Source organism: Salmo salar, unplaced genomic scaffold (assembly GCF_965601325.2).
Source record: "Salmo salar unplaced genomic scaffold, fSalSal1 ptg000619l, whole genome shotgun sequence".
NCBI classification, from domain to species: Eukaryota; Metazoa; Chordata; class Actinopteri; order Salmoniformes; family Salmonidae; genus Salmo; species Salmo salar.
In genome coordinates this window covers 262005-288267 of record NW_027675443.1, presented here as the reverse complement: position 1 = coordinate 288267, position 26263 = coordinate 262005, and the positions used below count along the sequence as shown (strand labels likewise).

At 43.9% G+C, this 26263-nt stretch overlaps 1 protein-coding gene across 1 annotated transcript in view; it reads left to right on the top strand.

Annotated features, from left to right (window-relative positions):
* Window positions 1-25555, top strand: part of LOC145876906 (E3 ubiquitin-protein ligase TRIM69) — a 43020-nt gene extending 17465 nt beyond the window's left edge. The window contains exons 3-8 of the mRNA XM_082972283.1: window positions 910-1026; window positions 1312-1396; window positions 4629-4870; window positions 23126-23299; window positions 23579-23625; window positions 23944-25555. Of these exons, the coding sequence (XP_082828409.1) occupies window positions 910-1026; window positions 1312-1396; window positions 4629-4870; window positions 23126-23299; window positions 23579-23625; window positions 23944-24497 (1219 nt within the window). The 3' untranslated portion in view covers window positions 24498-25555. The remainder of the gene's footprint in view (window positions 1-909; window positions 1027-1311; window positions 1397-4628; window positions 4871-23125; window positions 23300-23578; window positions 23626-23943) is intronic.
* The last annotated feature ends 708 nt before the right edge of the window (window positions 25556-26263 follow it).

Sequence of the window (26263 nt, the reverse complement as noted above, 5' to 3'; positions counted from 1 at the left end):
AACCTAAACAAAACCCATGTCCCTGTCCTCTTTTTCAAGATGTGGCCGATTTAAACGGCGAAGAATAGCTTTTTTTATTAAGAAATAATTTTGACGACTTGTTGTTTCTAAATGGCTGCTGGGTAATTTGATATCCATCAAAATCTTTGTTCGTAGACATCGAATTGAGTGAATAATGAAAAAAAACTAAAAACTGTTCATTATACCACTTACAACCATAAAATAACAATTTATTACATAACAAACAATGAAACTGACATAAATCAAAAACAACATACATTTAGTTAATTATATAAAGTAAAATAGATATTTAGAAGGGTGACATTATCTGCCAAAGTAACACCCCTGTAGACAAATAAGAGCTCTCCAGTAGGTGCCAAAAAATTCAAAGGCCATTTTCTCAAAAGTGAGGGTACAAGTTCATCAAAGTTTATTAAAGCAGATTTACTTTCCCACTGATCCTCAACTGTAGTGTATGCTATACAATTTCTAGCGCTGAGTATCTGCATATATCCAAAGTGAAAACACTATTTCGAATTTTGCTACATAAGACCGAATCGAGCCGGTCGATCACATTTCACTGTATAAAACCTAGCAGTAATACTGATTTCTCTGAGAGTAAGGCAGATATATAGCATTTAGCAAGAAAACATGATTATTTGTCTCTCTGAAATGAAACCATCAAGTGATAGATTTTAAACAAATACATGTCTGTCATTGAACAACCCCATGCCATGATTAGATAGTGAAAAAACACACCAATCTCTTTCAAAATGTCTTTAAGAAATAAAAGCTTATTAACAAACATTTCTGAAAAGTGATATATAGCGTTTTGGAATGAAACTCTTGTTTCCCCATCTGAGCTCAGAGTAGATGAGAGATGTAATGTTTTTCTCTGTTGTGTTGAAGACCAATAAAGCGGAAGAGACCAGCCTCCCCTGTTCCCAGCTGTGTGTCCATGAAGAGTGACTGCTCTATGGAACCTCCTATATTCTTTAGAGAGGGAGACTTTTCTACTGAACAAAGGTAAGAAGAACTCATGGGTCATGGTCAGTGAGTTAAACACCACTGTCTCTAGTCATTTCTCCTCTCCCATTTTCCCATTTATTTTGTTGTTTTCATAATCCATAGGCTAATCCTTTTTCCCATTTTCATAGTCCTAAAACAATGTTAAAGAAACACAACATTTCCTCCCTGTGTGTGTGTGTGTGTGTGTGTGTGTGTGTGTGTGTGTGTGTGTGTGTGTGTGTGTGTGTGTGTGTGTGTGTGTGTGTGTGTGTGTGTGTGTGTGTGTGTGTGTTTTGTCCACAGAAACCAACAGGAGAGATCCGAGTCAGATATTGTCAGTGGTCAGTCTCCCCCAAGTCATCAAACAGACCTGGACTCCATATTCAGTGTATGTGGTCCTGTTACGTACATTTGTTTTTGTTTACCTCAAGTAAAGTTGATCTGTCAATTATTCATTAATGTGTTAATGAGAAATCAAATAAAATTTATTTATATAGCCCTTCTTACATCAGCTGATATCTCAAAGTGCTGTAGAGAAACCCAGCCTAAAACCCCAAACAGCAAGCAATGCAGGTGTAGAAGCACGGTGGCTAGGAAAAACTCCCTAGAAAGGACAAAACCTAGGAAGAAACCTAGAGAGGAACCAGGCTATGAGGGGTGGCCAGTCCTCTTCTGGCTGTGCCGGGTGGAGAGTATAACAGAACATGGCCAAGATGTTCAAATGTTCATAAATGACCAGCATGGTCAAATAATAATAATCATAGTAGTTGTCGAGGGTGCAACAAGTCAGCAAATCAAGAGTAAGTGTCAGTTGGCTTTTTCATAGCCGATCTTTGAGAGTATCTCTACCGCTCCTGCTGTCTCTGGAGAGTTGAAAACAGCAGGTATGGGACAGGTAGCATGTCCGGTGAACAGGTCAGGGTTCCATAGCCGCAGGCAGAACAGTTGAAACTGGAGCAGCAGCACGGCCAGGTGGACTGGGGACAGCAAGGAGTCATCATGCCAGGTAGTCCTGAGGCATGGTCCTAGGGCTCAGGTCCTCCGAGAGAGAGAAAGAAAGAAAGAGAGGAAGAGAGAATTAGAGAGAGCATATTTAAATTCACACAGGACACCGGATAAGACAAGAGAAATACTCCAGATGTAACAGACTGACCCTAGCCCCCCGACACATAAACTACTGCAGCATAAATACTGGAGGCTGAGACAGGAGGGGTCAGGAGACACTGTGGCCCCATCTGATGATACCCCCGGACAGGGCCAAACAGGCAGGATATAACCCCACCCACTTTGCCAAAGCACAGCCCCCACACCACTAGAGGGATATCTCCAACCACCAACTTACCATCCTGAGACAAGGCTGAGTATAGCCCACATAGATATCCGCCACGGCACAACCCAAGGGGGGTGCCAATTCAGACAGGAAGACCACGTCAGTGACTCAACCCACTCAAGTGACGCACCCCTCCAAGGGACGGCATGGAAGAACACCAGTAAGCCAGTGACTCAGCCCCTGTAATAGGGTTAGAGGCAGAGAATCCCAGTGGAGAGAGGGGAACCGGCCAGGCAGAGACAGCAAGGGCGGTTCGTTGCTCCAGAGCCTTTCCGTTCACCTTCACACTCCTGGGCCAGACTACACTTAATCATAGGACCTACTGAAGAGATGAGTTTTCAGTGAAGACTTAAAGGTTGAGACTGAGTCTGCGTCTCTCACATGGGTAGGCAGACCATTCCATAAAAATGGAGCTCTATAGGAGAAAGCCCTGTCTCAAGCTGTTTGCTTAGAAATTCTAGGGACAATTAGGAGGCCTGCGTCTTGTGACCGTAGCGTACGTGTAGGTATGTACGGCAGGACCAAATTGGAAAGATAGGTAGGAGCAAGCCCATGTAATGCTTTGTAGGTTAGCAGTAAAACCTTGAAATCAGCCCTTGCCTTAACAGGAAGCCAGTGTAGGGAGGCTAGCACTGGAGTAATGTGATCAAATTTTTTGGTTCTAGTCAGGATTCTAGCAGCCATATTTAGCACTAACTGAAGTTTATTTAGTGCTTTATCCGGGTAGCCGGAAAGTAGAGCATTGCAGTAGTCCAACCTAGAAGTAACAAAAGCATGGATACATTTTAATGCATCATTTTTGGACAGAAAGTTTCTGATTTTTGCAATGTTACATAGATGGAAAAATCTGTCCTTGAAACAGTCTTGATATGTTCTTCAAAAGAGAGATCAGGGTCCAGAGTAACGCCGAGGTCCTTCACAGTTTTGTTTGAGATGACTGTACAACCATCCAGATTAATTGTCAGATTCAACAGAAGATCTCTTTGTTTCTTGGGACCTAGAACAAGCATCTCTGTTTTGTCCGAGTTTAAAAGTAGAAAGTTTGCAGCCATCCACTTCCTTATGTCTGAAACACAGGCTTCTAGCAAGGGCAATTTTGGGGCTTTACCATGTTTCATTGAAATGTACAGCTGTGTGTCATCCGCATAGCAGTGAAATTTAACATTATGTTTTCGAATGTCATCCCCAAGAGGTAAAATACATAGTGAAAACAATAGTGGTCCTAAAACGGAACTTTGAGGAACACCGAAATTTACAGTTGAATTAAAAATGTATTTTAAACAGCGTTTGACATGCTTCGAAGTACGGTAATGGAATATTTAGAATTTTTTTGTCACGATATGCGCCGGCGCATCACCCTTCGGATAGTGTCTTGAACGCAAGAACAAAACGAAGCTATTTGGATATAACTATGGATTATTTGTAACAAAAACAACATTGGGTGTTGAAGTAGAAGTCCTGGGAGTGCATTCTGACGAAGAACAGCAAAGGTAATCCAATTTTTCTTATAGTAAATCTGAGTTTGGTGAGTGCCAAACTTGGTGGGTGTCAAAATAGCTAGCCATGATGGCCGGGCTATCTACTCAGAATATTGCAAAATGTGCTTTAACTGAAAAGCTATTTTAAAATCGGACACCGCGATTGCATAACGGGAGGAGAAGAGACCAGAGAAGTCTCGGCCTCTGACTCCGACTCACTGCTTAATGGGGAGAACCAATTGAAAGTTTCTGTCGGCTGAATAAGCGACACCGGTTGAGCATTCCTACAGCGTTTCCCTCCAGAAGCCATGAGAAAGTTGTCCGGCAGCAGGGACCATGCGAGGGGGTTTATACTAACGTTACTATCTGTACTTACTGGTGGCACAGACGCTGTTTCATCCTTTCCTACACTGAAATTACCCTTGCCTAACGATTGCGTCTGAAGCTGGGCTTGCAGCACAGCTATCCTCGACGTAAGGCGATCGTTCTCCTGTATATTATGAGTACAACAACTGCAATTAGAAGGCATCATGTTAATGTTACTACTTAGCTTCGGCTGTTGGAACTCCTGATGAACCATGTCCAGATAAAACCTCTGGAGTGAAAAAGTTGAATGAAAAAAGTTGAGTGAGGAAAAAACAAAAAATATAAATGGTAATCAAAAAGTAAAAACCGTAAAGTTGTCAGGTAGCAAAGTAGATTGGCAACAAAACGCACAGCAGCACGTAAACAAGTCTGCAAGTTGTGACCGGAAACAGGAAATTAGAAAGCATTTCTTCTCTTGCTTATCTTATTTACTTGATTTATTTCAGTTGCTTGAAGAGAATATTATGACATTTATGAAGAACGAGCTGAAGATGTTCAAGAGGATTCTTAGTCCAGAACTCCCAGAAGGCTTTGAGAGTCAGAAGCAGGATAAGGAAGTGGTGGATGCTGAAGATGAGAAGCAGGAGAGCAGTGCCAGAGAGGGGGCTCTGAAGATCACACTGCACGTCCTGAGGAAAATGAACCAGAAGGAGCTTGCTGACACACTGGAGAAAAGTAAGAGCTGTCTGTCTCATTTTGAATGCTGTTTTATAACATTTAAAAGCTGAAGCTAATGTACAGCTAAAGTAGCTGTGTAACTCAATGATATTGTAGCAGCCTTAACACAACACCTAGTGACCTCATCAAGTAGCAGCAGGGATGTGTTGTGTTGATTCATTTTTTGAGACAGAGAGAGGGAGAGAGAGAGAGAGACAACATTAATAATACCATCAGTAATACCAATAATAATATAATCAGTCACACCAGTCTGTAATGCATTATGAAAACATTTACACATTTATACAGTCAGTTAATAGAATAAATGATTATAATTTAAACTTCATAACAGTCCTACAATACTGTAGGCATTAAAACAGACCTAATATTAATATCCTCTGTGTTATTTCTAGAGCCAGATGAGCTTGTTGTGATTTGCCAACGTGAACTAAAATCTAATCTAAAGAAGAAGTTTCAATGTGTATTTGAGGGGATCGCTGAACAAGGAAACCCAACACTTCTCAATAAGATCTACACAGAGCTCTACATCACATTTTTTTTACATTTTAGTCATTTAGCAGACGCTCTTATCCAGAGCGACTTACAAATTGGTGCATTCACCTATAATATCCAGTGGAACAAACACTTTACAATAGTGCATCTAAATCTTTTAAGGGGGGGGTTAGAAGGATTACTTTATCCTATCCCAGGTATTCCTTGAAGAGGTGGGGTTTCAGGTGTCTCCGGAAGGTGGTGATTGACTCCGCTGTCCTGGCGTCGTGAGGGAGCTTGTTCCACCATTGGGGTGCCAGAGCAGCGAACAGTTTTGACTGGGCTGAGCGGGAACTGTGCTTCCTCAGAGGTAGGGAGGCGAGCAGGCCAGAGGTGGATGAACGGAGTGCCCTTGTTTGGGTGTAGGGCCTGATCAGAGCCTGAAGGTACGGAGGTGCCGTTCCCCTCACAGCTCCGTAGGCAAGCACCATGGTCTTGTAGCGGATGCGAGCTTCGACTGGAAGCCAGTGGAGAGAGCGGAGGAGCGGGGTGACGTGAGAGAACTTGGGAAGGTTGAACACCAGACGGGCTGCGGCGTTCTGGATGAGTTGTAGGGGTTTAATGGCACAGGCAGGGAGCCCAGCCAACAGCGAGTTGCAGTAATCCAGACGGGAGATGACAAGTGCCTGGATTAGGACCTGCGCCGCTTCCTGTGTGAGGCAGGGTCGTACTCTGCGAATGTTGTAGAGCATGAACCTACAGGATCGGGTCACCGCCTTGATGTTGGTGGAGAACGACAGGGTGTTGTCCAGGGTCACGCCAAGGCTCTTAGCACTCTGGGAGGAGGACACAAGGGAGTTGTCAACCGTGATGGCGAGATCATGGAACGGGCAGTCCTTCCCCGGGAGGAAGAGCAGCTCCGTCTTGCCGAGGTTCAGCTTGAGGTGGTGATCCGTCATCCACACTGATATGTCTGCCAGACATGCAGAGATGCGATTCGCCACCTGGTTGTCAGAAGGGGGAAAGGAGAAGATTAATTGTGTGTCATCTGCATAGCAATGATATGAGAGACCATGTGAGGATATGACAGAGCCAAGTGACTTGGTGTATAGCGAGAATAGGAGTGGGCCAAGAACAGAGCCCTGGGGGACACCAGTGGTGAGAGCACGTGGTGCGGAGACAGATTCTCGCCACGCCACCTGGTAGGAGCGACCTGTCAGGTAGGACGCAATCCAAGCGTGCGCGGTGCCGGAGATGCCCAGCTCGGAGAGGGTGGAGAGGAGGATCTGATGGTTCACGGTATCAAAGGCAGCAGATAGGTCTAGAAGGATGAGAGCAGAGGAGAGAGAGTTAGCTTTAGCAGTGCGGAGAGCCTCCGTGACACAGAGAAGAGCAGTCTCAGTTGAATGCCCAGTCTTGAAACCTGACTGATTAGGATCAAGAAGGTCATTCTGAGAGAGATAGCAAGAGAGCTGGCCAAGCACGGCGCGTTCAAGAGTTTTGGAGAGAAAGGAAAGAAGGGATACTGGCCTGTAGTTGTTGACATCGGAGGGATCGAGTGTAGGTTTTTTCAGAAGGGGTGCAACTCTCGCTCTCTTGAAGACGGAAGGGACGTAGCCAGCGGTCAAGGATGCGTTGATGAGCGAGGTGAGGTAGGGGAGAAGGTCTCCGGAAATGGTCTGGAGAAGAGAGGAGGGGATAGGGTCAAGTGGGCAGGTTGTTGGGCGGCCGGCCGTCACAAGACGCGAGAGTTCATCTGGAGAGAGAGGGGAGAAAGAGGTCAAAGCACAGGGTAGGGCAGTGTGAGCAGGACCAGCAGTGTCGTTTGACTTAGCAAACGAGGATCGGATGTCGTCAACCTTCTTTTCAAAATGGTTGACGAAGTCATCCGCAGAGAGGGAGGAGGGGGGGGGAGGGGGAGGAGGATTAAGGAGGGAGGAGAAGGTAGCAAAGAGCTTCCTAGGGTTAGAGGCAGATGCTTGGAGTTTAGAGTGGTAGAAAGTGGCTTTAGCAGCAGAGACAGAAGAGGAAAATGTAGAGAGGAGGGAGTGAAAGGATGCCAGGTCCGCAGGGAGGCGAGTTTTCCTCCATTTCCGCTCGGCTGCCCGGAGCCCTGTTCTGTGAGCTCGCAGTGAGTTGTCGAGCCACGGAGCAGGAGGGGAGGACCGAGCCGGCCTGGAGGATAGGGGACAGAGGAAATCAAAGGATGCAGAGAGGGAGGAGAGGAGGGTTGAGGAGGCAGAATCAGGAGATAGGTTGGAGAAGGTTTGAGCAGAGGGAAGAGATGATAGGATGGAAGAGGAGAGAGTAGCGGGAGAGAGAGAGCGAAGGTTGGGACGGCGCAATACCATCCGAGTAGGGGGAGAGTGAGAAGTGTTGGATGAGAGCGAGAGGGAAAAGGATACAAGGTAGTGGTCGGAGACTTGGAGGGGAGTTGCAATGAGATTAGTGGAAGAACAGCATCTAGTAAAGATGAGGTCAAGCGTATTGCCTGCCTTGTGAGTAGGGGGGGAAGGTGAGAGGGTGAGGTCGAAAGAGGAGAGGAGTGGAAAGAAGGAGGCAGAGAGGAATGAGTCGAAGGTAGATGTGGGGAGGTTAAAGTCACCCAGAACTGTGAGAGGTGAGCCATCCTCAGGAAAGGAACTTATCAAGGCGTCAAGCTCATTGATGAACTCTCCAAGGGAACCTGGAGGGCGATAAATGATAAGGATGTTAAGCTTGAAAGGGCTGGTAACTGTGACAGCATGGAATTCAAATGAGGAGATAGACAGATGGGTCAGGGGAGAAAGAGAGAATGTCCACTTGGGAGAGATGAGGATTCCAGTGCCACCACCCCGCTGGCTCGATGCTCTAGGGGTATGCGAGAACACGTAGTCAGACGAGGAGAGAGCAGTAGGAGTAGCAGTGTTATCTGTGGTGATCCATGTTTCCGTCAGCGCCAGGAAGTCTAGGGACTGGAGGGTAGCATAGGCTGAGATGAACTCAGCCTTGTTGGCCGCAGACCGGCAGTTCCAGAGGCTGCCGGAGACCTGGAACTCCACGTGGGTCGTGCGCGCTGGGACCACCAGGTTAGAGCGGCAGCGGCCACGCGGTGTGGAGCGTTTGTATGGCCTGTGCAGAGGAGAGAGAACAGGGATAGGCAGACACATAGTAGACAAGCTACAGAAGAGGCTACGCTAATGCAAATGAGATTGGAGTGACAAGTGGACTACACGTCTCGAATGTTCAGGAAGTTAAGCTTACGTTGCAAAAATGTTATTGACTAAAATGATACAGTACTGCTGGCTGGTGGAGTAGGCTAGCTAGCAGTGGCTGCGTTGTTGACTTTGAACGTGTAGCTGGCTAGGTAACCTCGGTAGTTTCAGTACTACACCTTGTCATGATACAAAGCAACTTTGTAGCTAGCTAGCTAACATAACACTAATCAAGACGTTCCTTGTAGTGTATTTAGTTTCAACAATGCTGCTCGTCGGTAATAGTTGGCTAGGTTAGGAAAAATGGCGTCGCGGGGGACGGAAATAGCTGGCTAGCTAACCTCGATGGCTGGCTAGCTAACAATTATCAATTAACAATTATCAAGATATGACAAAGACAACTAGGTAGCTCGCTAGGTAACACTGCACTAGTCAAATCGTTCCGTTGTGAAGTATTAGTAACTACAGCGCTGCTAGTCGGTAACGGATGGCTATCTGGCAGTGGGTTAATGATGACTAGGTGTGTTGAGTAAGTCTGGCGCCGCGTCGCGGCTGGCTAGCACACCTCGATAATACTCAAACTCAAACTACACAATTATCTTAGATACAGAGACAGCACAGACAACTATGTAGCTGGCTAACTAACACTAACACCACACTAATCAAGTCGTTGCGTTGTAATGTAATAGTTTCTGCGGTGCTGTTAGTCGGTAGAAGTTGGCTAGCTAACAGTGATGACTAGCTAGCTAGCAGCTAGCAGTGTTGACTACGTTAGGAGGACGAAGATAGCTAGCCTCGATAATTACTCAGTTACTCTAAACTACACAATTATCTTTGATACAAAGACGGCTATGTAGCTAGCTAAGAAGAATTGCTCAGATCAAACAAATCAAGCCGTTGTAATGTAGCGAAGTGGAATATTACCTGTGGAGCGAAGCGTGGTGCGACTGCTCGCTCCAAACCAGTCCTGAAACCACAGAGGGTGGAAAAGGAGAGGTCAATAATGAACATGAGCTGAGACAGATTGAGACAACAACCAGGAAACAAGCAAGACCAGAGACTGCAATCAAATGTAACGACATCTTCAAACCCTTAACTGGACAAGACAAGCATATCAGAACTGTGCTGACAAAGGGAGTCGCTGGCATTGGAAAAACAGTCTCTGTGCAGAAGTTCATTCTGGACTGGGCTGAAGGAAAAGCAAATCAAGATGTCCAGTTTGTATTTTCATTCCCTTTTCGGGAGCTGAATTTGATGAAAGGGGAAAAACACACTTTGGTTAATCTTCTCAATCACTTCTCAATGGAAACCAAACAATCAAGAATCTCCAACTACGACAAGTACAAAGTTCTGTTCATCTTTGATGGTCTGGATGAGTGCCGACTGCCCCTAGACTTCCAGAAGAACAAGATCTGTTGGGACGTCACAGAGTCAACCTCAGTAGATGTTCTGCTGACAAATCTCATCAAGGGAAATCTTCTTCCCTCTGCTCTCCTCTGGATAACTACCCGACCTGCAGCAGCCAATAAGATCCCTTCATGGTATGTTGACCAGGTGACAGAGGTACGAGGGTTCAATGACCCACAGAAGGAGGAGTACTTCAGGAAGAGATTCAGTGATGAGGACCTGGCCAGCAGAATCATCTCACACATAAACACATCAAGGAGCCTCCACATCATGTGCCACATTCCAGTCTTCTGTTGGATTTCTGCAACAGTCCTTGAACACATGCTGAAACATAAGAGAGAAGAGATGCCCAAGACTCTGACTGAGATGTACACACACCTTGTGGTGTTTCATACCAAACAGAAGAATGAAAAGTATCTTGGGAAAGAAGAGACAGGTCCACACTGGAATATGGAGAGCATTCTGTCAATGGGAAAACTGGCTTTTCAACCGCTTGTCAAGGGCAACCTGATTTTCTATGAAGAAGACCTTAATGAAGCTGGCATTGATGTCAATGAAGCCTCGGTGTACTCAGGATTGTGCACACAGCTCTTCAAAGAGGAACGTGGGCTGTACCAGGTCAAGGTGTATTGCTTCGTGCATCTGAGCATTCAGGAGTTTCTGGCTGCTGTATATGTGTTCCTCTCATTCATCAACAACAATGAGAATCTAATGGCCGAACTGCAAATAAAGTCGAGTAACTTTTCTTTGCAGTTCAGAGACGAGCCTGAAGTTACTTTCTACAAGAGTGCTGTGGATAAAGCCTTACAAAGTGAGACAGGAAACCTGGACCTGTTCCTCCGCTTCCTTCTGGGCCTCTCAATGGAGTCCAATCAGAAGCACTTACGAGGTCTACTGACAAAGACAAGAATCAGCTCACAGAGCCATGAAGAAACAGTCAAGTACATCAAGGAGAAGATCAGGGAGAATCCCTCTCCAGAGAGGTGCATCAATCTGTTCCACTGTCTGAATGAACTGAATGACCATTCTCTAGTGGAGGAGATCCAAAGCTACCTGAGATCAGGAAGTGTCTCTAGAGCCGGCCAATCACCTGCACAGTGGTCAGCTCTGGTCTTTGTGTTGCTGACTTCAGAAAAGGAGCTAGATGTGTTTGACCTGAAGAAATACTCCAGATCAGATGAAGGTCTTCTGAGGCTGCTACCAGTGGTCAAAGCCTCCAGAGCTGTTCTGTGAGTACATAAAATGACATATAAGAATTAATCATCACAACAAAATATTCAGTTTAAAGAAAAGTATGTATTATAATATGTATATAATATTATATTGAAAAACATATTGAATCAATGCATTGATTTTCACATTGGTATAACATTGTGACCATACAATTCTAGGAGACAGAAGGTGAATCTATATGTTGTTTGAGAGAATAAACCAAATGCATCTGCCATTGTCCATCTACACTACTCGTTAAATTAACAGTTGTTAAATTTTTTATTTCACCTTTATTTAACCAGGTAGGCTAGTTGAGAACAAGTTGTCATTTACAACTGTGACCTGGCCAAGATAAAGCAAAGCAGTGCGACAAAAAGACAACAACACAGAGTTACACATGGTATAAACAAGCGTACAGTCAATAGCACAATAGAATAATCTATATACAGTGTAAGCAAATGAAATAAGATTTGGGAGGTAAGGCAATAGATAGGTCATAGTGGCGGAATAATTACAATTTAGCAATAACACTGGAGTGATTAGATGTGCAGATGATGATGTGCAAGTTGAAATACTGGGGTGCAAAAGAGCGAAAAAAACAATATGGGAATGAGGTAGGTTGTTGGATGGGCTATTTACAGATAGGCTGTGTACAGCTGCAGCGATCGGTAAACTGCTCTGATAGCTGATATTTAAAGTTAGTGAGGGAGATATGTCTCCAACTTCAGTGATTTTTGCAATTCGTTCCAGTCATTGGCAGCAGAGAACTGGAAGGAAAGGCGGCCAAAGCCCGTGTTGACTTTGGGGATGACCAGTGAAATATACTTGCTGAAGTGCGTGCTATGGGTGGGTGTTGTTATGGTGACCAGTGAGCTGAGACAATGTGGAGCTTTACCTAGCAAAGACTTATAGATGACCTGGAGCCAGTGGCTTCAACGAATATGTAGCGAGGGCCAGCCGATGATAGCATATAGATCGCAGTGGTGGGTAGTATATGGGGCTTCGGTGACAAAACGGATGGCACTGTGATAGACTACATACAGTTTGCTGAGTAGAGTGTTGGAGGCTATTTTGTAAATGACATCATTGATATATACAGAGAAAAGAGTCGGCCCGAGAATTGAACTCTGTGGAACCCCATATAGACTGCCAGAGGTTTGGACAGCAGGCCCTCCGATTTGACACACTGAACTCTGTCTGAGAAGTAGTTGGTGAACCAGGTGAGGCAGTCATTTCAGAAACCAAGGCTGTTGAGTCTGCCGATAAGAATACGGTGATTGACAGAGTCAAAAGCTTTGGCCAGGTCGATGAAGACGGCTGCGCAGTACTGTCTTTTATTGATGGGGGTTATGATTTAATTTAGGACCATGAGCGTGGCTGAGGTGCACCCATGACCAGTTCTGAAACCAGATTGCATAGCGGAGAAAGTATGGTGGTTTTCGAAATGGTCAGTGATCTGTTTGTTAACTTGGCTTTCGAAGACTTTAGAAAGGCAAGGCAGGATGGATATACAGTTGAAGTCGAAAGATAAAATATACTTAGGTTGGAGTCATTAAAACTCCTTTTTCAACCACTCCACAAATGTATTGTTAACAAACTATAGTTTTGGCAAGTCGGTTCCTTTTAGGGCTGGGCGTCCCGCTTGCTCGTTCAAACTGCAGAGAAAGGAATCCTAAAATCTACTCCTAAACTTTGTTTCAACAAGTCAAAACAAGTTTCTATTTACTCCTCAGATACCCTAAAATGTAATCAAACTATAATATTTCTTCAGATAGAAGTATGTTCAATAGGAAACCGATTTTAGCAGGTGAGTCCTGCCTTTATAGTGCGCGCAAACACGAATTTCCAAGACTGTGTCCCTGTACTAAAAGTGATATTTCTTATTCGTACTTTTTGGAGAAATGTCCTCTGGCCTGATTAAACAAAAATAGAACTATTTGGCCATAATGACCATCGTTATGTTTGGAGGAAAAAGGGGGAGGCTTGCAAGCCGAAGAACACCATCCCAACCATGAAGAACGGCGCTGGCAGCACCATGTTGGGGGGGTGCTTTGCTGCAGGAGGGACTGGTGCACTTCACACAATAGACAGCACCATGAGGCAGGAAAATTATGTGGAAATATTGAAGCAACATCTCAAGACATCAGTCAGGAAGTTAAAGCTTGGTCGCAAATGGGTCTTCCAAATGGACAATGACCCCAAGCATACAGTACTTCCAAAGTTGTGGCAAAATGACTTAAGGACAACAAGGTCAAGGTATTGGAGTGGCCATCACAAAGCCCTGACCTTAATCCCATAGAAAATGTGTGGGCGGAACTGAAAAAGCATGTGTGAGCAAGTAGGCCTACAAACCTGACTCATTTACACCAGCTCTGTCAGGAGGAATGGGCCAAAATTCACCCAACTTATTGTGGGAAGCTTGTGGAAATCTACCCGAAACATTTCGTGATACGAATAAGAGGTTGAACAGACTAGTAATAAGGGTTGCAAAATTGCGGTGGATAATTTTAGAAAGAGAGGGTCCAGATTGTCTAGCCCAGCTCATTTATAGGGGTCCAGATTTTGCAGCTCTTTCAGAACATCAGCTATCTGGATGTGGGTGAAGGAGAAGCTGGGGGGGGCTTGGGAAAGTTTCTGCGGGGGGTGCAGAGCTGTTGGCCGGGGTAGGGGTAGCCAGGTGGAAAGCAAGGCCAGCCGTTGAAAAATGCTTATTGAAATTCTCGATTATCGTAGATTTATTGGTGGTGACAATGTTTCCTAGCCTAAGTGCAGCGGGCAGCTGGGAGGAGGTGCTGTTATTCTCCATGAACTTTACAGTCTTTTGGAGTTAGTGCTACAGGATGAAAAATTTAGTTTGAAAAAGCTAGCCTTTGCTTTCCTAACTGACTGTGTATATTGGTTCCTGACTTCCCTGAAAAGTTGCAAATCGCGGGGGCTATTCTATGCTAGTGCAGTACGCAACATGATGTTTTTGTGCTGGTCAAGGGCAGTCAAGTCTGGAGTGAATCAAGGGCTATATCTGTTCTTAGTTCAATTTTTTTTGAATGGGGCATGCTTATTTAAGATGGTGAGGAAAGCACTTTTAAAGAACAACCAGTCATCCTCTACTGACGGGATGAGGTCAATATCATTCCAGGAAACCCGGGCCAGGTCGATTAGAAAGGTCCTGCTCGCTGAAGTGTTTTAGTTTGACAGTGATGAGGGGTGGTCGTTTGACGGTGGACCCATTACGGATGCAGGCAATAAGGCAGTGATCGCTGAGATCCTGGTTGGAGACAGCAAAAGTGTATTTAGAGGGCAAGTTGGTCAGGATGATATCTATGAGTGTCACGTCCTGACCAGTAAAGGGGTCATTTGTAATTGTAGTATGGTCAGGGCATGGCAGGGGGTGTTTGTTTTTTGGGTTTTTTGGGGGTTTTTTGGTTCTAGGGGATTTTGGTTCTAGTTTTCTATTTCTATGTTTCTTTTTCTATGTGTGGCCAAGTATGGCTTCCAATCAGAGGCAAGTGTCTTTCATTGTCTCTGATTGAAAGCCATACTTAGGCAGCCTGTTTTTCCTGTGCTTTTGTGGGTGGTTGTTTTCTGTATAGTCTATGTACCTTACAGAACTGTTGATTGTCGTTTGTGATTTTGTTTAAGTGTTCACTCTCTTTAAATAAATACACGAAGATGAGCACTATACCCGCTGCATTTTGGTCCCCTTTTATCGACGCCTGTGACAATGAGGGTGTCCATGTTTACGAATTTAGGCTTGTACCTGGTAGGTTTCTTGATAATTTGTGTGAGATTGAGGGCATCTATCTTAGATTGTAGGACGGCCGGGGTGTTAAGCATATCCCAGTTTAGGTCACCTAACAGTACGAACTCTGAAGATAGATGGTGGGAAATCAACTCACATATGGTGTCCAGGGCACAGCTGGGAGCTGAGGGGGGTCTATAACAAGCGGCAACAATGAGAAACTTGTTTCTGGAAAGATACATTTTTAAAAGCTCGAACTGTTTGGGCACAGACCTGGATAGTATGACAGAATTCTGCAGGCTATCTCTACAGTAGATTGCAACTCCGCCCCCTTTGGCAGTTCTATCTTGACGGAAAATGTTGTAGTTGGGGATGGAAATTTCTGAATTTTTGGTGGCCTTCCTAAGCCAGGATTCAGACACGGCTAGGACATCAGGGTTGGCGGAGTGTGCTAAAGCAGTGAATAAAACGAACTTAGGGAGGAGGCTTCTGATGTTAACATGCATGAATCCAAGGCTTTTCCGGTTACAGAAGTCAACAAATGAGAGCGCCTGGGGAATGGGTGTAGTACTCGGGGGTAACCTCTACATTACCAGAGGAACAGAGGAGGAGTAGGATAAGGGTGCGGCTAAAGGCTATAAGGACTGGTCGTCCAGTACGTTGGGAACAGAGAATAAAAGGAGCAGATTTATGGCCGTGGTAGAATAGATTCAGGGCATGATGTACAGACAAGGGTATGGTAGGATGCGAGTACAGTGGAGGTAAGCCTAGGCATAGAGTGACAATGAGAGAGGTTGCATCTCTGGAGGCCCCAGTTAAGCTAGTTAAGGTCTCCGCATGTGTGGGGGGTGGGACAAAAGAGCTATCTAAGGCATGTTGAGCGGGACTGGGGGCTCCACAGTAAAATAAAACAATAACAATAAACAGCAGTAGACAAGGCATATTGACATTAGAGAGAGGCATAAAGCAAACACAGGTGTTGATTTGGAGAGCTAAGACAACTGCGGGTAAGACAACAACAACAATGGGTAAACAGCTAAGGCAACAACAATGGGTAAAAGGCGATGAATGGGCAGAGAGGGTCAGTTAGGTACACACAGGACCTGAGTTTGAGGCTGGGGCCGACAGTTAAACAAAATGAAGTACCGTGTTAGTGAACAGTCCAGGAGGCATCAGCTGTGTAGCCGAGTGATCATAGGGTCCACTGAGCAGCAATAGGTGAGAAAGGGAGCCGTTCAGTAGTCGCTACTACGGTAGGCGAGCAGTAAACACTGTGTTCAGAAAGCTAGCGGGCCGGGAGACACGGCGTTCAGAAAGCTAGCGGGCCAGGGCTAGCGGATGGCTCTTCTGCAACATCGCAATGGAAAAGCATGTTGAAAACCATCGGACGATTACGCCGGCAGACCAGTCGTGATGGATCGGCTGGGCTCCGTGTCGACAATAAAGGGTCCAGGCCAATTGGCAAAAGAGGTATTGTAGCCCAAAAGTTAGCTGGTATACTTCGTTGGCTAGCCGGGAGATGGGCCTAGCTTGAGGCTAGCTGGTGCTAGCTTCGGGGCAGAGCCACTCGGTAGCAGCTAGCTAGCTGTGATGATCCGGTATAATGGTCCAGAGCTTGCGGAAGGAATCCGGTTATGTAGTGGAGAAAAGCAGTCCGATATGCTCAGAGGTGATATCGCGCTGTGCAGACTAGCAGGTATTATCCGGGATAAAAGCAGCTGGAGTTTGAGCTAAAGGTAATTGGGTGAGGCTGGTTGCAGGAACGTATATTTAATTTGAAAAATGAAAAAGAGATTGAAATAAATAGAAATATATGCAAAAAAAAACGAACAAGTCATGATGATCTCTTTGTCAGAATGTCAGGCTGTGGAGTCACAGAGGAAGGCTGTGCTTCTCTGGTCTCAGCTCTGAGGTCAAACCCCTCACACCTGAGAGAGCTGGATCTGAGTAACAATGACCTGAAGGATTCAGGAGTGAAGCTGCTCTCTGCTGGACTGGGGAATCCCCACTGTAAACTGGAGACTCTGAGGTCAGTATTCCTGTAGTTGGTCAACAAGTGATAACTGTTCACCAGATCCACATGTGTTTACCAGGCGCACATAGTCCACACCATATGTGTTTGGACAGAGAAGATTACAGTTTTAAATGTGGTGCTATACTCCAGCATTTTAGATTTGAGATAGAATGTTTCATATTAGGTGACAGTACAGAATGTTAGCTTTAATTTAAAGGTATTCATACATATCTGTTTTACCGTTTAGATATAAAAGTACTTTATGTATGTAGTTCTCCCATTTGAAGAAGTCCTAATTATTTGTACAAATCATTTAGTCAAAAGTTTAGTGTTTGGTCCAATATTTTTTTCCTGCAGTGATTATATCAAGCTTGTGATTCCACAAACTTGTTGAATGCATTTGCAGGTTGTCTTACTTGTGTTTTGGATGATATTTTTCCTAATAGAAACTGAATGTTGAATAATGTCCTGTCACTTTAGTCCGCTCACTTGAAGAAGTCATAAGTATTTTGACCAGTTCACTCATAGTATATTAAAGTAGTCAAAGTAGTCAAAATCTTATTAAAATATCCTAAAATAAAAACATTTGAAACATCCACAATGTTGGAGTATAGAGCCACATTTAAAACGTTAGCTTCACTGTCCAAATAGATATGGTGTGGACTGTATACTCAATACAATCTAAATCTTATACCTCACTGTCTGTCTTTTGACTGATACTGCTTTTTAAACTGGTCTGGTCAGTCTACTCAAATATTTGTAATATGCATTTTTCTCTCTACAAGCAATACCTTGATAATATGTAGTTTATAATAATGATACATTCATTTATGAATAGATATGGAATGTTTCAGGACACTGATATCTGAATATGTTGAAAAAATATACTGCCACTATTTTCACCACCAAAGAATAGCAGTGTGATTTTAATATGATTTGACTCCTTTGCAGGCTGTCAGACTGTCTAGTCACAGAGGAAGGCTGTGTTTCTCTGGTCTCAGCTCTGAGGTCAAACCCCTCACACCTGAGAGAGTTGGACCTGAGTAACAATGACCTGAAGGATTCAGGAGTGAAGCTGCTCTCTGCTGGACTGGGGAATCCCCACTGTAAACTGGAGACTCTGAGGTCAGTATTCCTGTAGTTGGTCAACTAGTGATAACTGTTCACCAGATCCACATGTGTTTACCAGGCACACATAGTCCACACCATATGTGTTTGGACCGTGAAGATTACAGTTTTAAATGTGGTGCTATGCTCCAGCATTTTGGATTTCAGATCGAATGTTTCATATTAAGTGACAGTACAGAATGTCACCCTTTATTTGAGGGTTTTCATACATATCTGTGCTACCGTTTAGAAATGAAAGCATTTTCTATATCTAGATCTCCCATTTGAAGAAGTCTTAATTATTTGGATAAATTCACTTATATTGTATTAAAGTAGTCATCATTTAAGTATTTGGTCCCATATTCCATTCCTGCAGTGATTACATTGAGCTTGTGATTCTACAAACTTGTTAAATGTATTTGCAGTTTGTCTTGGTTGTGTTTTGGATGATGTTTTTCCTAATAGAAACTGAATGGTGAATAATGTCCTGTCATTTTGGAGTCACTTCACTTGTATTGTCAGTAAGAATAGAAGATGTTTCTGAACACTTCTACATTCATGTGGATGCTACCATGATTATGAATAATCATGAATGAATCGTGAATGATGATCAATGAGAAAGTTACAGAGGCACAAAGATCAGAATAAATGCTAACCTCTCATGTTATTGGTAATGGTGAGAGGTTAGCATGTTTTGGTGTAGCCTCTGTTGTTGGTAATGGTGAGAGGTTATCATGTTTTGTTGTAGTCTCTGTTATTGGTAATGGTGAGAGGTTAGCATGTTTTGTTGTAGTCTCTGTTATTGGTAATGGTGAGAGGTTAGCATGTTTTGTTGTAGCCTCTGTTATTGGTAATGGTGAGAGGTTAGCTGTTTTGTTGTAGCCTCTGTAACTTTCTCACTCATCATTTTTCATGATTGATTTATGATTTGTATTAATCATGGCATCATCACGATTAATTTAGTAGTGTTTAGAAACATGTTATCTACACACTTAAACAGACAATTACCCCAGTCATCATCCAGCATTCAGTTACTTTTGGGCAAAACATAACCCAAAACAAACTGCAAATTCAACCATATTTACAACCAAATACTCATCTGTTGACTACTTTAATACACTATAAGAAAATGTTTCAGAATACCTATGACTTCTGCAAATGGGCGGACTAAATCAAATCAAATATAACAATTGCGCCTAATACAACAGGTGCAGACCTTACAGTGAAATGCTTACTTACAAGCATTAAGGATACTCCCCTTTTTTTAAATGTTGCCTAAAACGACACATCTAACTGCCTGTAGCTCAGGACCTGAAGCAAGGATATGCATATTCTTGATACCATTTGAAAGGAAACACTTTGAAGTTTGTGGAAATGTGAAATGAATGGAAGAAAATATAACACATTAGATCTGGTAAAAGATAATACAAAGATAAACCAAGCGTTTTTTTTGTACCATCATCTTTGAAATACAAGAGAAAGGCCATACTGTATTATTCCAGCCCAGGCGCAATTTAGATTTTGGCCACTAGATGACAGCAGTGTATGTGCAAACTTTTAGGCCGATCCAATGAACCATTACATTTCTGTTCAAAATGTGTGTGTCAAGACTGCCAAATGTGCCTAATTGGTTTATTAATAACTTTTCAAGTTCATAACTGTGCACTCTCCTCAAACAACAGAATGGTATTATTTCACTGTAATAGCTACTGTACATTGGACAGTACAGTTAGATTAACAAGAATTTAAGCTTTCTGCCAATATCAGATATGTCTATGTTCTGGGAAATTGTCTTGTTACTTACATCCTCATGCTAATCACATTAGCCTACAACAATTAATTCGTATTTTTTATTTAACCTTTATTTGACTTGGCAAGTCAGTTAAGAACAAATTGTTATTTACAATGACGGCCTACCCCAGCCAAATGCAGACGACGTTGGGCCAATTGTGCGCTGCCCTATGGGACTCCCAGTCACTGCTGGATGTGATGCAGCCTGGATTCGAACCAGGGACTGCATTGACACCTCTTGCACTGAGATGCAGTGCCTTAGACCGATGCGGCACTGGGAAGCCCTAACAATGCAGTTTTAAGAAAAAATAGATACGTAAGTAAAAATAACAAATAATTAAAGAGCAGCAGTAAAATAACAGCAGCGAGGCTATATACAGGGGCTACCGGTACAGAGTCAATGTACCGGTACCAGAGTCAATGAGCACAGGTTGGTTGAGATAATTGAGGTAATATGCGCATGTAGGTAGAGTTAAAGTGACTACGCATGGATAATAAAAAGAGAGTAGCAGCAGCATAAGAGTAGCAGTAGCCATTTGATTAGCTGTTCAGGAGTCTTATGGCTTGGGGGTAGAAGCTGTTTAGAACCCTCTTGGACCTAGACTTGGCGCTCCAGTACCGCTTGCCGTGCGGTAGCAGAGAGAACAGTCTATGACTAGGGTGGCTGGAGTCTTTGACAATTTTAGGCCTTCCTCTGACACCGCCTGGTATAGAGGTCCTGGATGGCAGTAAGCTTGGCCCCAGTGGTGTATTGGGCCATTCGCACTACCCTCTGTAGTGCCTTGCAGTCGGAGGCCGAGCAGTTGCCCTACCAGGCAGTGATGCAACCAATCAGAATGCTCTCGATGGTGCAGCTGTAGAACGTTTTGAGGATCTGAGGACCCATCCTAAATCTTTTCAGTCTCCTGAGGGGGAATAGGCTTTGTCATGCCCTCTTCACGACTGTCTTGGTCTGTTTGGACCATGATAGTTTGTTGGTGATGTGGACACCAAGGAACTTGAAGCTCTCAACCTGCTCCACTACAACACCATCGATGAGAATGGGGGCGTGCTCGGTCCTCCTTTTCCTGTAGTCCACAATCATCTCCTTTGTCTTGATCATGTTGAGGGAGAGGTTGTTATCCTGGCAACACATGGCCAGGTCTCTGACCAACTCCCTATAGGCTGTTTCATCGTTTTCTGTGATCAGGCCTACCACTGTCGTGTCGTCGGCAAACTTAATGATGGTGTTGGAGTCATGCCTGGCCATGAAGTCATTGGTGAACAGGGAGTACAGGAGGGAACTAAGCACGCACCCCTGAGGGGCCCCCGTGCTGAGGATCAGCATGGCAGATGTGTTGTTACCTACCCTTACCTCCTGGGGGCGGCCCGTCAGGTAGTCCAGGATCCAGTTGCAGAGGGAGGTGTTTAGTCCCAGGGTCCTTAGCTTAGTGATGAGCTCTGAGGGCACTATGATGTTAAACGCTGAGCTGCAGTCAATGAATAGCATTCTCACATAGGTGTTCCTTTTGTCCAGGTGGGAAAGGGCAGTGTGGAGTGCAATAGAGATTGCGTCATCTGTGGATCTGTTGGGGTGGTATGCAAATTGGAGTGGGTCTAGGGTTTCTGGGATAATGGTGTTGATGTGAGCCATGACCAGCCTTTCAATGCACTTTATGGCTACAGATGTGAGTGCTACGGGTCGGTAGTCATTTAGGCAGGCTACCTTACTGTTCTTTGGCGCAGGGACTATGATGGTCTGCTTGAAACATGTTGGTATTACAGACTCAGTCAGGGACAGGTTGAAAATGTCAGTGAAGACACTTGTCAGTTGGTTAGCACATGCTCGGAGTACACGTCCTGGTAATCCATCTGGCTCTGCGGCCTTGTGAATGTTGACCTAATTAAAGTTGTACTCACAACGGCTACGGAGAGCGTGATCCCACAGTTGTCCAGAACAGCTGATGCTCTCATGCATGCTTCAGTGTTGCTTGCCTTGAAGCGAGCATGGAAGTAACTTAACTCATCTGGTAGGCTCGTGTCACTGGGCAGCTAGCGTCTGTGCTTCCCTTTGTCTGTAATAGTTTGCAAGCCCTGCCACATCCGACGAGCATCGGAGCCGGTGTAGTATGACTCGATTTTAGTCCTGTATTGAGGCTTTGCCTGTTTGATGGTTCGTCGGAGGGCATAGCGGGATTTCCTATAAGCTTCCGTGTTAGAGTCCCGCTCCTTGAAAGAGGCAGCTCTTTAACTCAGTGCGGATGTTGCCTGTAATCCTTGGCTTCTGGTTGGGGTATGTACGTACGGTCACTGTGGGGACGACGTCATCGATGCATTTATTGATGAAGCCAATGACTGATGTGGTGTACTCCTCAATGCCATCGGAAGAATCCCGGAACATATTCCAGTCTGTGATATCAAAACAGTCCTGTAGTTTAGCATCTGCTTCATCTGACCACTTTTTTATTGATCTAGTCACTTGTGCTTCCTGCTTTAGATTTTGCTTGTAAGCAGGAATCAGGAGGATGGAATTATGGACAGATTTGCCAAATGGAGGGAGAGGGAGAGCTTTGTATGCATCTCTGTGTGTGGAGTAAAGGTGATGTAGAGTTTTTTTTTCTGTGTGTCCTGTTAGGTTATGGCCGTATACAGCTCATTGAGTGCGGTCTTAGTGCCAGCATCGATTTTTGGTGGTAAATAGACAGCTACAAAGAATATAAATGAAAACTCTCTTGGTAAATAGTGTGGTCGATAGCTTATCATGAGATACTCTACCTCAGGCGAGAAACACCTCAAGACTTCCATACTATTAGATTCTGTTCACCAGCTGTTGTTTACAAATATACACAGACCGTCATTCCTTGTCTTACCGGAGGCGGCTGTTCTACCTTGCCAATGCAGCGTAAAACCCGCCAGCTGTATTTTATCCATGTCATCGTTCAGCCACGACTCGGTGAAACAATAGATATTCGTGATCGTAGTTCGTCTATTTTGTTATCCAATGATTGTACGTTGGCTAATAGGACTGATGCTAGAGGCAGATTACTCACTCACCGTCGGATCCCCGACCTACGTCCCCGATATCTCTGTCTCTTTCTCATGTGAATCACGGGGATTTGGGCCTTGTCGGGTGTCAAAAGTACATCCTTCGCGTCCGACTTGTTAAAGAAAAAATCTTTGTCCAGCACGAGGTGAGTAATTGCTGTCCTGACATCTAGAAGCTATTTTTGGTCATAAGAGACAGTGGCAGAAACATTTACAAAATAAGTTACGAATAAAAAAAAATGTACTGCAGCTATTTTCACCACAAAGAATAGCAGTGTGATTTTAATATGATTTGACTCTTTGAAGGCTGTCAGGCTGTCTAGTCACAGAGGAAGGCTGTGCTTCTCTGGTCTCAGCTCTGAGGTCAAACCCCTCACACCTGAGAGAGCTGGACCTGAGCTACAATCACCCAGGAGACTCAGGAGTCAGACTGCTCTCTGCTGGACTGGAGGATCCACACTGCAGACTGGAGAAACTCAAGTATTTATAGGGTTTATGTCAATGTTCATATCAGACATGTTTGACTTATCAGGCTAGTTAAGACAAACATTCTGACCACCACTTGGACAAAGTTATATGCTGACTGTGTGTGTGTGTGTGTGTGTGTGTGTGTGTGTGTGTGTGTGTGTGTGTGTGTGTGTGTGTGTGTGTGTGTGTGTGTGTGTGTGTCCTGTGTGTGTGTGTGTGTGTGTCCTGTGTGAGTGTGTGAGTTTAGGTGTATCACTCAATGACTGTCTGTTCTTCTGCTTACCGCTACAGTGTGGAACATGGTGGAGAGAACACAATGAAACCTGGGCTTAGAAAATGTGAGTGTTGACTGCTGTTAAGAATAAGTCTTAATTCAAGTTAAGTCAAAGACCACCATCATTACTTACTTGGTCATATTAAATATCAGCTGTAGTTCTACAGAAGCAGGAATCAGGGACATCAAAGTTTACAAAGAGTTGCTTTGTGTGTGTGTGTGTGTGTGTGTGTGTGTGTGTGTGTGTGTGTGTGTGTGTGTGTGTGTGTGTGTGTGTGTGTGTGTGTGTGTGTGTGTGTGTGTGTGTGTGTGTGTGTGTGTGTGTGTGTGTGTGTGTGTGTGAATGATGATTTCTAATATTGTGTCTGGTTTCATCCATCAGATGTCTGTGATCTCACACTGGACCCAAACACAGTAAACAGACTCCTCTCTCTGTCTGAGGAGAACAGAAAGGTGACATGTAGGAGAGAGGAGCAGCCGTATCCTGATCACCCAGAGAGATTTGAGGACTGTAGACAGGTGCTGTGTAGAGAGGGTCTGACTGGGCGCTGTTACTGGGAGGTAGAGTGGAGTGTGAGAAGGTCTGATATAGGAGTGACATATAAAGGAATCAACAGGAGAGGAGGGGTTGAGGAATGTGGTCTTGGATACAATGACAAGTCCTGGAGTCTGGACTGCTCTGACAACAGTTACATTGCCTGTCACAATAATAATGACACTACCATAGACGTCCCCTCCTCCAGCTCCCACAGAGTAGGAGTGTATCTGGACTGGCCAGCCGGAACTCTGTCCTTCTATAGAGCTTCCTCTGACACACTGACCCACCTGTACACATTCCACACCACATTCACTGAGCCCCTCTATCCAGGGTTTAGGGTTTATGATGACACCTCAGTGTCTCTGTGTCAGGTGGTCCCTGTGTCAAACACAACGTGATGTTTCACTCTAATCATGGTCATGTTCAGTAAGACACACTGGAGCAACAATGTAGAATATCTCTCTAGTCATGTTCAGTAAGACACACTGGAGCAACAATGTAGATTATCTCTCTAGTCATGTTCAGTAAGACACACTGGAGCAACAATGTAGAATAACTCTCTAGTCATGTTCAGTAAGACACACTGGAGCAACAATGTAGAATAACTCTCTAGTCATGTTCAGTAAGACACACTGGAGCAACAATGTAGAATAACTCTCTAGTCATGTTCAGTAAGACACACTGGAGCAACAATGTAGAATAACTCTCTAGTCATGTTCAGTAAGACACACTGGAGCAACAATGTAGAATATCTCTCTAGTCATGTTCAGTAAGACACACTGGAGCAACAATGTAGATTATCTCTCTAGTCATGTTCAGTAAGACACACTGGAGCAACAATGTAGAATAACTCTCTAGTCATGTTCAGTAAGACACACTGGAGCAACAATGTAGAATAACTCTCTAGTCATGTTCAGTAAGACACACTGGAGCAACAATGTAGAATAACTCTCTAGTCATGTTCAGTAAGACACACTGGAGCAACAATGTAGAATAACTCTCTAGTCATGTTCAGTAAGACACACTGGAGCAACAATGTAGAATATCTCTCTAGTCATGTTCAGTAAGACACACTGGAGCAACAATGTAGAATATCTCTCTAGTCATGTTCAGTAAGACACACTGGAGCAACAATGTAGAATATCTCTCTAGTCATGTTCAGTAAGACACACTGGAGCAACAATGTAGATTATCTCTCTAGTCATGTTCAGTAAGACACACTGGAGCAACAATGTAGAATATCTCTCTAGTCATGTTCAGTAAGACACACTGGAGCAACAATGTAGAATAGCTCTCTAGTCATGTTCAGTCAGACACACTGGAGCAACAATGTAGAATATCTCTCTAGCGTGTAAACCCCTCTATCCAGGGTGTTTGGTATGAACAATGTAGAATATCTCTCTAGTGTGTAAACATATGATTGTAAATATTCATGAATAAACACCATTGAAGTTGACAGACATTGTCATCTAGAGTCATTCATTAATATAATGAATCACCCCACTGTGTTGTTAAACTGGTTTCATTTACAAATCACTGATCTGGTTGTTATTGGGTTTGTAAATATTGTAGCGTCCCAGGTTCCCAGACAGGTTAATATAATGAATCACCCCACTGTGTTGTTAAACTGGTTTCATTTACACATCACTGATCTGGTTGTTATTGGGCTTCTTGGTGTTTGTAAATATTGTACAATGTTTATTTGTCAAATTCTTGACACAACAATCTGGTTTCTGTATGAACTCAATTCAACTGAATGAAATGTACATGTGACAGATGTGACTAATAAAGGATCATCAACCAGATGGAAGAAGAGAGGTGTAAATATTTTAATATTGATCAGAATATGACAGTACAGTAATAGATGGAAGAAGAGAGGTGGAAATGTTTTAATATTGATCACAATATGACAGTACAGTTCAGTTGAACAGGAAGCTTTTATGATCACACACACACTCACTAATCATTCTGTTTCTACTACTGTATGATGCTGTACACACACACTCACTAATCATTCTGTTGCTACTACTGTATGATGCTGTACACACACACTCACTAATCATTCTGTTTCTACTACTGTATGATGCTGTACACACACACTCACTAATCATTCTGTTTCTACTACTGTATGATGCTGTACACACACACTCACTAATCATTCTGT